The following is a 13,711-nucleotide window of genomic DNA, read 5'->3' as shown; positions in this document are numbered from 1 at the left end:
GTAAAAATGTTCCTGATCTTTTGGGTTTGAAATATGTTTTTGAGCTCGTTTTAGTTTTTGCTAAATTCGTTAGTATTTAATAATTTTTAATGTGCAACTACAAAATCACTCAAGTTGACAAAAATAGATTTTGATTTTCAATGTTAACTCTTAAAAGATTTTTCGCCATGAATTAAATAAAGATTTGAAGGTTTTCTGGATAATTATTGAATCAGTTTTAGATGTGTTGATGTAACTCCTTCAGGTTTGGTCTTAACTTCTAGGCTGGGTTTGGGGTGTTACATAGGTGTTCGCCTAGAGGGGGTCGCATACAAGGGCTCACCTATAGGTGTTCGCACACAAGGGTTCACCTTAAAGGGGATTTGCACATGCTCTCACACACGACTCACAAAAATAGGGGCTCGCATATACATGACTCGCTTCATAAAGGGGTTCGGCTATACTAGAGGGTTCGTACTTGCTAATTTCTCTACTTCTTAATATTTTCAATTATACAAAAAGATTTAAGTTTAGATCCCACACCTAATTTCAGGAAGCAGAGGAGGTTGAAGATCCACTTGAGGGAGAGGGATGATTTTGAAAACTTTGACTCATTTTGTTTAAAAGTTGATTTGGTGTTGGTGATGAAGAAGATGAACTTGGGAGTTTGTTCTTGAAAAAATAAAATATTGAATAAAATTCTAGGGTTTGAAAAACTTTGGTTATTTATAAACTCTTTTTTTTTTCTTAGGATTAGGAGTTATTTTAAAATTAAGGCTTGATTTGAATTAAGGACTACATACCAAATACCTGCAAAGAAAAGAGATAGAGAGCAGAACGCAGAAATGGTAGAGAAAAGAAAAAAATTGGATAAAAGTATTTTTGTAACATGGCTATAAAAGCCATAGCAATGGCATGTAAATAAATATAAGGTATATTTTTTATTTTATCACGCATATATATAAAAAGAATCTAAATAAATAAAAGTTTTATCGTCACCGTCGTCAGTGTATCCTCCATTCCGAGAGGCTGTCGAATCCTTGGGGATTTTCCCAAGGCCGTGGCGGAGGACGTTTAGAGCCGAAAGACCTCTATTTTTTTCTTCAAAGTTTGATCAGATCTAGGGATTTTGACCCCAAATCCGAATTCCCTAGGAGACAGGGACAAAATGGGATCTTTTTTGCAACTCCGGCCATCAGAGGCGACGACCACCATTGCTAATGACCAGTGGCCATGGCGGATTAGAGATGGCCCAGTGGCCGGATTTGGGGAAGTTTCAGAGAAAAAAAAAGAAGGGAGAAAGCTTTTTTTTAAAAGGGTTTACAAATGATTTTTTTTTTCTAATTTTACACTTTTGTAGGCCTCCAAAACAATGTCGTTTTGGGACTGGCTTCAGACGTCCAAAATGACGTTTTGATGCGACACTGAACTCGACCCAATTAGTTAGTAGGATCCGCGTGTTTTCGTGGAATGGTCTATTTGCGACCCTGGTCTTTCTGCTTTTGGACCCTTTTTTAATTTGGTCCTAAGTCTTTTTTTTTGTTCTTTTTAGATTGTACCATTTATTTCAAATTGCTTTCAATTTGGTCCCTCGTTCGCTGACCTTCTGGGGAATGACGCGTGTCCTAAGGTTTGGGATAATTTCCCATTTGGACCTTACTCCTTTTCGTGCGTCACAGTTTAGTCCTTATTTATTTATTTTATTACAATTTATGCTTTTAATTTCATTTTAATTCTGATTCAGTCCTTGGTTTATTTAATTTCAACCTTTTATGAATTTATTTATTTATTATTTTTACCTTTCTTTAATACTCAAAATTCGTGTTATTTATATTTCCATTTTATTGTGCATTTTTGCCATTATTATTATTATTATTATTATTATTATTATTATTATTATTCATGTAATAGTATGATAGTAACTATAATATAATTATCACTGTTATTACTATAAATTGTTGTTTTTTTCTACTATCATTATAGTTGTATTATCATTACTCACTAGCATAGCATTTTTATTTTTATTTTATTAATTTATTTATTTGTTCATTTATTTACTTACTTATCATTTTAATATCATCATTTCATTTTTACCTGTTACTATGTTACTTTATTTTGCTAACATCCGTGTCGTGTATCGGGTTAAAACATATTCGTCCATTTTATTACTAGGCCTAGATAAATTAAAAACTTATTGTTAAAAGGTTGCATTCATTTTACCATATGAATAGGAAATATTTTAAAGAAAAAACCAAGGTAATGTTCATTATTTTTGGAATTAGAGGAGTCGTGTTCTTAACTTACAGAGTATGGCCTCTTTCTAAAACCGAGATAGTTGAATATCTATTTTAAAAATATAAAATACAAAATTTAAGTAATGATCAAATGACGATTGTTCTTGTTTTCGAGGATTTAAGGCATCATGCCCTAACTTATAGGGCACGATCTTTTTTTCTCGATTAACTTGAAATAAGCCCTTTTCGTGAAAATCAATTTAGTTAAGCAATATTTTTATTTCATGCAAAGAAGGATTGTATTTTAAGTTTGCTTTGAATTTTTAGTTTTCGACACCAAGACATCAATTAATTAACTAGGTACCAATTTTGGGTGTTACGAGGGTGCTAATTCTTCCTCGTACGTCACTAACTCCCAAACTTATTTACTAGATTTTGTAAACCAAAAATCATAGTTTTAGTAAATCTAAACTTTTATTAAAATGATCAAGTTATGAAGTGATCCGATCACAACTAATTAAAAAGATTGGTGATAACTCTCTTTTTCATTGTAAAATAAAAAGTCGATCCAAAAAAGGTTTCGATAAATACATGATTAGTATATTAATATCTGTAGATGATAAATTAAGATGATTTGCATTGAATTTTTGAAGTGAAATTTTCTGCTCAATTAAGCATATGTAAATTATTATTATTTATTTAATAAGAAACGTTGAGTGCACAGTAGTAAGGAAAATGTGCATGTCTTAACAATTATTAATATTCCACATGTAATTATTAATTTGTTATTTATTGATTTCATTATATATGTTTCTATATATTTGGCATGCCCATTTTTGTAAGTACATTCCATGGAAGTGAGAATTTTATATCAAAGTGTTGTATAAGGATGAGAAGATTATAAAGTTTATTTTTTAATTAAAAATATAATTATTAAATTTTGGACAAATAAAATGATATTATAAATGCACTTTACATTATAATGTCTGTAAAGTTTTAGTAACTGATTTTATTTTACAATCGAATGTATCAGAACATTCCTTAAAATATATATAATAAGCAACGTACTACATTGTTATGACATAGTATCTAAGATTTAATCCCATATTTTAGAAGGCCCGGAATGTGAATATTCGTCATATACTCTTCCCACTCAATACTCCTACAATCAAAATTAAATTCAACTAAATCAATGCCTTGCTCTTCAGCCACCCTTTGTAGTTCCACCAAATTTTCATCATTAAAGCTGTTTGGAAGAGAACATTTAAAATGTTACTTTTATGACATACACAACTGTAGTGATAAAAATGAAAGATGGTTAAATGCAGTATAATAGAATAGTAAAATGAATATTTACCTTCCTAAGAAGAATGTATAAGGTTCGTAAAGTTTAACTAATTGGATTATAAAGTTGATTTTACGATTAAGATTTTTATATATTTTTTTGAAACGTTGGCAACAAAGTATATTCGCCAAATAAAGTACCTGATTAGAAACATGAAAGAAGAAATAAAAATTATAGTGAGAAAATGAATAATTTGATTAAAAAACAAGAAATTAAGAATACCAAACCTTCAGTGGGAGCACATATTTCAATTGCATGAGTAGCAAAAATCTATTAACTTTGCTGAAAAATGTTAGTTGACCAACTTTCACTCTCAGCCCATTTGCATCAATCCATGGATTTCTAATGAAATAACAGTGGAAAAGGTTTCGAAGATCTGAGAGTGTTAAAGGATTTCTGAATGAGGAGCTGACATGATAAATGGTCTCACAAGCATGTTGACGTTCTGCATAATGAACTTTCATGGCCACAACCATGGCATTTACCACCATATCAACCGGTATCTACATATACAATTTAAAAACTCCTCATCATTTTTTTTTTACTTCCAATAAAGCAAGAAATTATACTGTTATCAAGAAAATGGAATTAAAAATCTCACCACATCAATAATAGTGTTAGGATTGGCAGGAAAACATGTTAATTTCCCCTTTCCATAACTCACAATGAAGCTATCAAAGGTTCTGCATGTAAGAAGCCATACATAAATTTTAAAAATGATCTACTCGTATTGTTAATGTCCCCTTTCATGTAGTGATAAAAATAATTTAAATTAGTATTAATACCTAACACCTTCAATCCAACCAGGGAAAGGTTGTTTATAAGTGCTTGCGATCATGGTGGGGCGTATAATAACAAGTGGCAAATCTCCTTTGAAGTGTCCTAAAAGCATCTCTCCCATTGCCTTTGTAAATACATATGTGTTTGGCCACCCATTCAATTTTGCCCTGTATTATAAACAAAACTTGTTTTTGTAAGTAATCTATGGTTTTTTTTTTTCCTTTAATAATGATTTTATAATATTGGAATTTTATTTTATTATACATATTGAAATAGGTCTAATTATGCTAGAGATCTCTGCATTTTTTTAAATAAAATTTAGTCCTTAAATTTTAATTTTGAGACATTGAGTTCTTTTTTTTTTTTTTAAAATCTTGGTCCTTCCTTCTAATTTTGATGTTAAAGTTATTCATGTAGAAATTAAAATGGTAATATAACTTTTAGCCCTTAGTGTTTATAGTTTTGTTTAATTTGATCATTATTCTTCAAAACTACATATTATTTTAAAATTTTAAAATTAATTTCTTTTCCAAATTTTAGATAAAAACAAATAATTTAAAAATTATAATTCAAAAAATAAAAATAATGAAAAAACTCTTTAAAATTCAAAAGATAAAAGAAAACCTTTTAAAATCATTTAAAATTGTTTAAAAATATGTAAAAGTTCCAAATTAAAACAAGTAGACTTTATTTTGCTTTCTTTCTTCATGTGTTCTTCAGTGTTAATCCAACATTTACTAATATTTTATATAGTTTATAATTAAATTTACAAAATATAATTTTTATATATAATTAATTTGGTTTAAAATTAAAAATTATTCAAATTTGATTCAATATGGACCAAACAAATAGCTCAAAGTTTAGAGAGACTATATTATCATTCATGGAATACATAATACATTTATTTGAATTTTTGGAAATTATTATATTTTTATTATTTTATTTTAAATTTGAAAGAGATTTTAATTGTTCTCTTTTTTTGTAATTTTAATTGAAAATATAAAAATTTCAATTTCTAAAACCTTTTTATAACTATCACAACAATTTTAACAATAAAATTGACAACGAGATCAAAATTTTAAATAAAAAAAGTATAAAGACTCAATGTCTCAAATTGAATTATAGGATTACATTTTAAATTTTAAATTTTAAATTTTAAAAGAATCCAAAAGTATTTGGCAAATTTAAACTATTGACATGTGAGAATGAGATATGATTCTCAATAGTTCTTATATATATGACTCAACAGGCATATTCACAAATCAACTTGGCTTCATTTAACAAATCTTTGGCAATTCATTTTAATTATAATTTTGAATCAGGATGGAATAAAAAAAAAAACCTTTCAAGACCAAATTCCTTCATGGATGACTTTATTGCTTTATCTGGAGCACCATGGTATTCTAGTTGAGCTAATTGTTCTTCCATAGTTCTCTTTTCCTCAAATATATTTATGCTATGTGTTCCTTTCAAAGTCTCACCCATATAAAATCGTTTCTCTAATATCATATCTGCCTTTTCACCGCAAACGTAAGCTAACAGAAAAAAAGAAAAGGGGAAATCATTAATAAAGTATATTCAAATTTACGTAAGCTGATATTAAATGGAGTCATGCTACTAATTTTGCAATAATTTTTCTTTTAATTTTATATCTAGAATTTAGTTGTTTAGATAGCATTGAAATACAAGTAAAAAAACATCAAATCATAATTGATAATTACCGGTTGAAATGTGGAGAAATAGCTTTATTTTATCACATTTCTTCCCAAAGTTCAAAACATTGAAAGCTCCAAATGTATTGATGCCCAACGCAACATCATACCTTCAAAATGTAAGAAAAGCTAAGATGAAGATGAAAACAAATTGGTAAATTTGTGACATAATTTATATGTTATTTTATTGTAAATTTATCCATAACTCGAGTTACTTAAATAAACTTAAAAGTTTCTCTAAAATTGAAAATAATTTAATAAAAAAACATTAAGAGCCATTAAAAAGTTTTAATCAACATTTAAGGTATTTTTTAAAATTAAAATCAAATTCGACTCAACACAACTTAGCACCAGTACATATGAGATACAATTTAAATATGAGGATAGAACCAATAGGTTTTTCTTTGAGGAATGATACCGATAATTAGTTATAGCTTAATTACAACATGATTCTAAAGTACCTTTCATTAAAGGAAGTTGTGGCAGCAGAATTTACAACAATTTCTATTTCCTTCCTCAGTTCTTCTCTTAATTTTGAATCTTCCAATCCCAAGTTTTCAGAAGAGATATCACCTTCCACTGCTATCACTTTACTTGATATCAAGGCATCAAATTTTGAACCCCATTTGTCGCGGAGAATCCTAAATAGTTCTGTGCTTATGATCTACATATAAATTTTGTTAACGTTAGTGTTATTTTAATTGGATATTTGATATACAAAAGAAGGTATAATTTTATATGCAAACTATGCCTTTTATATAGATATATATGTATTTCATAAGATGGATTGAGTACATAAAAATAGAAATAAATTTTTTATATACCTCATCTTTTAAGCGTTGTGTGGCAAATTTATCGTTTGAAGTCCTCAAAAGAAGATAAAGTTTATTCACGTTTAGTTGAAGCCTTAGTATCTTCTCGATAAAGACTAATAAGCATGATTGAAACATTAAACCATTAAGTATTAGTTGTGCTTTCAAAAAAAATCACCTATGGCCTTACAAAGAGAGAGTAACGGTAATACCCTTAGCTAAAAATCCAGTTGCACCGGTGACTAATATGGTCTTGCCTTGAAGAAACTTGGTTACATTATCCAAATCCATGTCTGCAAATAACAAATCTCAAGAAAATGAATTAAAGTGGACAAAAGAATATATATGTATTATTGTCTTATTCAAGAGAGAAAAACAACATTTAGTCCTAATTTTGATAATTTTTCTATTGAAATTAATAATGAGTTACAATGAATTATTTTGTTATATTTTATTGAAATATCATTATATTAATAAATTTGGATATCATTCAAATACTTTTTTTTTTACCTTGTAACATTATGTATTAAAACGAATATTTTATTTTTAAAAATACTTTTTAATAGCAATCTGAATACTTAAATTTTACTTCAAAATTTTTAAAAATTATTTTATAAAAGTGTTTCTTGACATCTCTTTTAAATAGCAATTGTAAATTAGTCCTAAATACTACTTTACCCCAATCCAAAACTATCAATTTTCTAGATTAGGAAGGGCATAAAAATTCTAGACTTCCACAGTGCCTAACAACTTTTACACCAGCCCATAATATATATAAGCCTTAGACTTGCAACTCACCACCGTGCTATAAGTTCTGTTCTTAGTCCACACTATCAGTCATTAGTGGGTTAACGCGGGTTATGTTTCCAATCAAAACTCCTACGCTCCACGTCCAGACATGAGCTTCTCTCCAGGATTAAGTTGTTTGCGATATAAAGCTATATCCCATACTGTATATTAAATAAATAAAACTAATCTAAAATAATATATGATAAAAAGTAGGCATAAAAAGAATATAAAATGTGGGGAATGGCTGACCTTGATTCTGACGTTCATCATTTTCCCTTATCATTTCTTTCATTTCCCTTGTTGACAATGAAAGCTCTAGAACAAGCTAGTTACGAATTGAACTGTATTGCTTTCCAAAACCTAGTTGACATACTAAAAACAAGTAGTGTTAGGGGAAATCTCTTTATTTTGAAAGTGGTGGGAGTTGTTTTATCTATTCTTCCAACCTTGATGTTCTGTCAATGAGTTTTGAAGAGGCTATTTATAGGGGATAATGAACGGAGATGTGATGGAAAACTTCTTAGAAGGCCACTATATTTATGAGTAATGATAAATGAAGTTATAAATAAGCCTACCTTTCGATAAAAAAGTTATAAGTTTCGTGTATATATTCAAGCTTTATAATTGGATTCAAAACACGTTATAATATTTTAAATTTTGTAGTTATAAAGTTATTTTAATTTGAAATTATAATATTTTTGTATTTTGTTATGGTATCATATAATATATATTATTTAATCACAATGATTTATTAGTGGCATGAATTTATCTATAACTCGAGTTTACTTAAATAAACTTAAAAGTCACTCTAATATTAAAATAATTTAATAAAAAAATATATTAAGAGTCATTAAAAAATTTAATCAACATTTAAGGTATTGTTTAAAATCAGAATCAAATTCGACTCAACACAACTTAGCACCAATACATATGAGATACAATTTAAATATGAGGATGGAACCGATAGGTTTTTTCTTTGAGGAATGATATCAATAGTTAGTTATAGCTTAACTACAATATGATTCTAAAGTACCTTTCTGTAACACCCCAAACTCGGCCTAGACGTTATGGCCGAATCCGGAGATGTCACAGAGAATGGTTTTAGAAAACGGAGTTGTTACGTAAATCATCTCAGTTTATTAACTCATATACTTTATAACCATTTTCGAGAACGTTAATTATTTGATTTATTTGCCAAAAAATATTTTACAACGGAAGTTTAACAAACCCGTTTCATTTTAGAAATCCGATTCGTATTTTTAGAAAAATCTTTGTTTGCATAAAACCATAGTTTTAAAAGAAAAACGTTTTGTTCAAGCATACAAATTATCGAACAAACGAAACCAAAACAATAGTTAAAAATTGATACAGTCCAACGAGTCCCAAAAATTACAAACTCTCAATTGAAAACCAAAATCTTAAATAAAATCCTAAATGAGCAAGTTTTAACAGTTTACAGTCGAGTGGCCACTGCTGAGTCTCCACTGCATTGATCCGCCTAAGTATGTGAATTACTTGAACAAGATAGACATACAGATGTTACTTTTCGTAAACTCAGTGTAACCCAATAGAATTAAGCATGCAAACATACAAATACAGAATCGGGCTCATGCCCTTTTTAGATATAGTAAACATAATTAGATATACAGAATCTTACCCCTATCCTCTACACACCAACTCCTACCATCCCAACACACCATGTGGGGTTAAAAACACCCACCCATCTTTACACATCATATCGTGTCATTACGACACATGTCAGATAATGTGCAGCCAAGCTGCTAGAATGTAACACCCCAAACCCGACCTAGACGTTAGGGCCGAATCTGGCGATGTCACATGGAATGGGATTTGAAATCGAATTTATCAATTTAGAACATTTTCCATTTATTAGCGTCTATTTATCTTTTGTCAATTTCAAAATTATTTTCTCGTTAATTTGATTCGTTTAAAAACATGTTCTGCAGTTTAAAAGTCCGTGAAAATAATTAAAATCCAAATAAAGGCAAACAGTCCAAAAGTCCCAAATTACATAAAAAATAGGAAATAAAAACCATAAATGAAATTAAAGTAGTTCAATAGACATGTGGTCATCGCTGAGTCCTCCGTCGTACCGATCCGTCTAAGTGTGGGGATTACCTGATAAAACAGAAAGGGGTGAGTTTACATAAACTCAGTGTTAGTCCCTACAGAAGACATGCATACAGTCAAACAACAGTTATCAGTTAAATGCAGTCTGGGGCCTAAGCCCATTACAGATTCAAATACAGTTTAAGCCTTAGCCCATTCAGATACAGTTTCAGGTATAAATTAGGGCTTTCGCCCATCTCAGATACAGTATGCATACAGTAACAGAAGTTAGTATCCTACCCACCAGCCTCTACACACCATCTCTGACCATCCCTACACACCATGTGAGGTTTAAAACACCCACCTAGCCCTACACACCAAGTCGTACCGAATGCAGCACACATCAGTAATATTGCAGCTGAGCTGCCAGATAATAAGCAAGAAAGCCTTTCAATACACTTTCTCCAATAATCAATCATCCCACCCCAATGCAGATGCAACTAACATGCTCGATGTAGACATACAAAAAAACATGCTTACATGCTAGAATTCAGTTATCAGTTATACATACGGATCAGTAAAATGCATTAATTTTAACATGCTCAATACATACATTATATATTCAGGTCACACAATTTAGGGTTTAAATAGCTCTTACCGACCCTACAGTAGGTTTATAGTCGAGTTGGGTGACCCGTGCAACCCTAGGAAACATTTTAGCTAAATGAGCCCACACGACCATGTAGATTGCCCGTGTAGGCCCAAACGCCCGTATGGCTTACACGCCGAGATTGGCCTTAGCCCATATGGATCACACCGCCTGGCCTAAATTCCCACACGCCCGTGTGGCCCACACAACCCAATTCGGTCAAGCTCGTGTGTTGTACACGGCCTATCTGGCCATCACACAGCCATGTCTAGCGTACGACCTGGCCTTTGTTGACCATATGACCGTGTCATTCACACACAGCCTACCACACATACGACCACACACCCATGTGGTGTCGACAGTTTGCAATTTCGGCTTTGGTCGAATCTCGTTTTTTGTGTTTTTAGGTACACATATGGTATCGGCTTGTTGTGGACCCACTCCTAAGCCTCCCGAAACCTTCAAACCAGATTAACCAACACTGATTTAGCAATTTATTAACAGATTCTGACAAAAATGAGCTAACAAAATCCTGACTTACCACCAATGACGAACCTTCATTAACACTTACAAAACCAAAGCAGCGAGTTTCACTACTCATTACCTTCGTCTACAACATTATTTGTAATAGAAGTTAGATTCTTAATCGATCATAATTTAACAATTACTGTCGAAACCATTTTTTAAAGGGATGTTTGAAAAACGGGGTTTGACATTTTGAAAAATGAAAATGGGAGTCGCCACCAACCTTTTTAGGTGTGATTGGATCACCTTTATAAAACATTTTGGTCTACGAAATGCAAGAAAACAAGTTCGGGAGTCGGTTACGCACAAGGAAGGATTAGCACTCTCGTAACGCCCAAAATTGGTACCGAATTGATTATTTATTGTCCTAATGTCAAAAATTTGAAAAGATTTTAAAATTTGAACAATTTAAAGTTGAAACTTGAGATTCCTTTGTTCCGAAAGTATACAAACATCACATCTAGCATGTTAGGACACGATGTTTTAAATCCTCGTAACTAAAATTATCTCATGATTTTGAAAATTGATTAAAAAGGATATTTGGTTATTTAGTCAAACGAAAAAATCGCAACCCAGCATGTTAGGGCACTATTTTCCGAATTTCTAAACACCAAATATTGCCTTATTTAAGAAAAAACTTTTTCAATTAAATGAAATATATTTTTTAAAAACAATGAATAATATAGAATTTAATAAAAAATAATTTGATTTAATACTAAAATTATTAAAAATAAAATATAAAAAGAATTAAAAAATCAAGGAGATAGGGATTAATTAAAAAGGTTGAAAACGAAGATGAACAAAGAATAAATAAGAACAAACCGTAGAAAATAAGAATGCAAGAAGGAGAGAAATTTGAGTGAATGCTCTCAAGAATTCTTATTGCTTCCCAAAACTCAAGTGATTTGCAATGAAGAGAGAGGCCTCTATTTATAGTTGAGCCTCCCCAAATCCAACGGTACAGATCAATTACATCAACGGTTAAGATTAAAGGATATCTACAAATTAAATCTCCAAGATTACAAGATCATATCTTCAAGAATTTAAGATTGCATATCATATCTAAGATTGTATCATATCTAAGATTGCATATCATATCTAAGATTGCATATCCTTAAAGATTATATTTCCATATGAGTCAAGCTTATAGATGGACCTTAAATCTTTTCAAGTAATGGGCCATTCTGATTGGGCCAAATTATATGTTTGTAATTTTGGACTGAACTTGGACTTCATTTTTTTTGGGTTTATTATTTTTGTTTTTGGACTTATTTTTGGGCCCGGGCAAAATTGAGTGTCTACAGCTGCCCTTCTTTGCTCATTGCTGTGTAACAGGAATAGAGCAAAGACTATAAAAGGACCAATTTTGCCCGGGCTCGCCGAGTCTTGAGTTCATGATACTTGATGGCCTCTTGACAGCTTCAATCTGCTTCACTGCAACTCAGGAAGGCGATATCTGCTATCTTTGATTTGTTCCCCATCTAATATAGAGACGCCAAATCTGTTATCTTCGATCTGCTCCCCGTCTAATACAGAGACGCCAAATTTGCTTCTTCAATCTGCTCCCCGTCTAATGCAGAGATGCCAAATATGTTATCTCCGATATGTTCCCCGTCTAATACAAAGATGTCAAATCTGTCATCTTGGATCTGCTTCGATGTAAACACATGAAGGTCAGATCTACTATGTCTTTAATCTGCTCCCCGTCGAATATGGAGATACCAAATCTACTATCTTCAACTTGTTCCCTATAAACACAGGGATGCCATGCTGAAATCTTCAATCTGCTTCGCTGCAAGCACAGGAATGTCAGATCTACTATGTCTTCGATCTGTTCCTTGTAAACACAGGGATGCCAAATCTGCTATCTTCAACTTGCTCTCTGACAATACAGAGACGCCAAATCTTCTATCTTCGATCTGCTCTCTGCCAATACAGAGATGCCAAATCATCTTAGACTTGCTTCAACGTAAACACGTGGAAGCCAAATCAGCTATGTTTTCGATCTGCTCTCCGCCGAATACAGAGATGCCAAATCTGTCATATTTTATCTACTCTCTGCCAATACAGAGATGCCAAATCTGCTATCTTCGATCTGCTCTCTGCCAATACAAAGATGCCAAATCATCTTAGACTTGCTTCAATTTAAACACGTGGAAGCCAAATTAGCTATGTCTTCGATCTGCTCTCCGCCGAATACAGAGATGCCAAATCTGTCATCTTTGATCTGCTTTCTGCCAATACAGAGATGCCAATTCTGTTATCTTCAATCTTCTCTCTGCCAATACAGAGATGCCAAATCATCTTAGATTTGCTTCAACGTAAACACATGAAAGCCAAATCAGCTATGTCTTCAATCTGCTCTCCGCTGAATACAGAGATGCCAAATCAGTCATCTTCGATCTGCTCTCTGCCAATACAGAGACGCCAAATCTGTTGTCTTCAATCTACTCTCTGCCAATAAAGAGATGCCAAATCATCTTAGATCTGCTTCAGTATAAATACTTGAAGGTCAAATCTGCTATGCTTCAGCCTATTGCCCTACTGCTTAGGGAGTTAAGGCACATCAATCTTCATTGTCCCTTGAAGAACATAACCTGTATAATGCGTATGAGTTCATGCCTAATGATTAGGATACTATGATCGAAATGAGTCAAATGCTCCTAATTAAACCTGGTATAATGCAAAATGTTTATGAAAATAACTCCTATTCCGGACGTCATCGCTCATTCATCTATCGAGCTTTCTACCTCGTTCTTCTCGACATATCAATCATACTCTGCTCGTATGCCTCGAATCTTCTCTATCAATTTGGT

At 31.6% G+C, this 13,711-nt stretch overlaps 1 protein-coding gene across 1 annotated transcript; it reads right to left on the bottom strand.

The window, feature by feature from the left end:
* Positions 1 to 3,220: 3,220 nt before the first annotated feature.
* Positions 3,221 to 8,101, bottom strand: LOC108455063 (fatty acyl-CoA reductase 3-like). Its single transcript, XM_053019383.1, has 11 exons — positions 7,901 to 8,101; positions 7,075 to 7,155; positions 6,875 to 6,978; positions 6,512 to 6,714; positions 6,060 to 6,160; positions 5,681 to 5,873; positions 4,344 to 4,505; positions 4,160 to 4,241; positions 3,786 to 4,061; positions 3,571 to 3,698; positions 3,221 to 3,459 (listed from the first exon to the last, which is right to left on the bottom strand). The coding sequence occupies exons 1-11, from the start codon at positions 7,941 to 7,943 to the stop codon at positions 3,303 to 3,305; spliced, it is 1,530 nt and encodes a 509-aa protein (XP_052875343.1). The 5' UTR covers positions 7,944 to 8,101; the 3' UTR covers positions 3,221 to 3,302.
* Between the last annotated feature and the right edge of the window lie 5,610 nt (positions 8,102 to 13,711).

Source organism: Gossypium arboreum, chromosome 9 (assembly GCF_025698485.1).
Source record: "Gossypium arboreum isolate Shixiya-1 chromosome 9, ASM2569848v2, whole genome shotgun sequence".
NCBI classification, from domain to species: domain Eukaryota; kingdom Viridiplantae; phylum Streptophyta; class Magnoliopsida; order Malvales; family Malvaceae; genus Gossypium; species Gossypium arboreum.
The sequence above is the reverse complement of the archived record's forward strand: the minus strand, read 5'-3'. Positions and strand labels throughout refer to the sequence as shown.

Bases quoted from the DNA above. Each gene is read 5' to 3' on its own strand.
- LOC108455063 (XM_053019383.1), bottom strand. From the start codon at position 7,943: ATGAAAGAAATGATAAGGGAAAATGATGAACGTCAGAATCAAG. The intron at 7,156-7,900 runs GTCAGCCATTCC...TGTTATTTGCAG, and splicing joins TGATGAACGTCAGAATCAAG to ACATGGATTTGGATAATGTA. The intron at 5,874-6,059 runs GTAATTATCAAT...TTTTTCTGTTAG, and splicing joins ATTTCTCCACATTTCAACCG to CTTACGTTTGCGGTGAAAAG.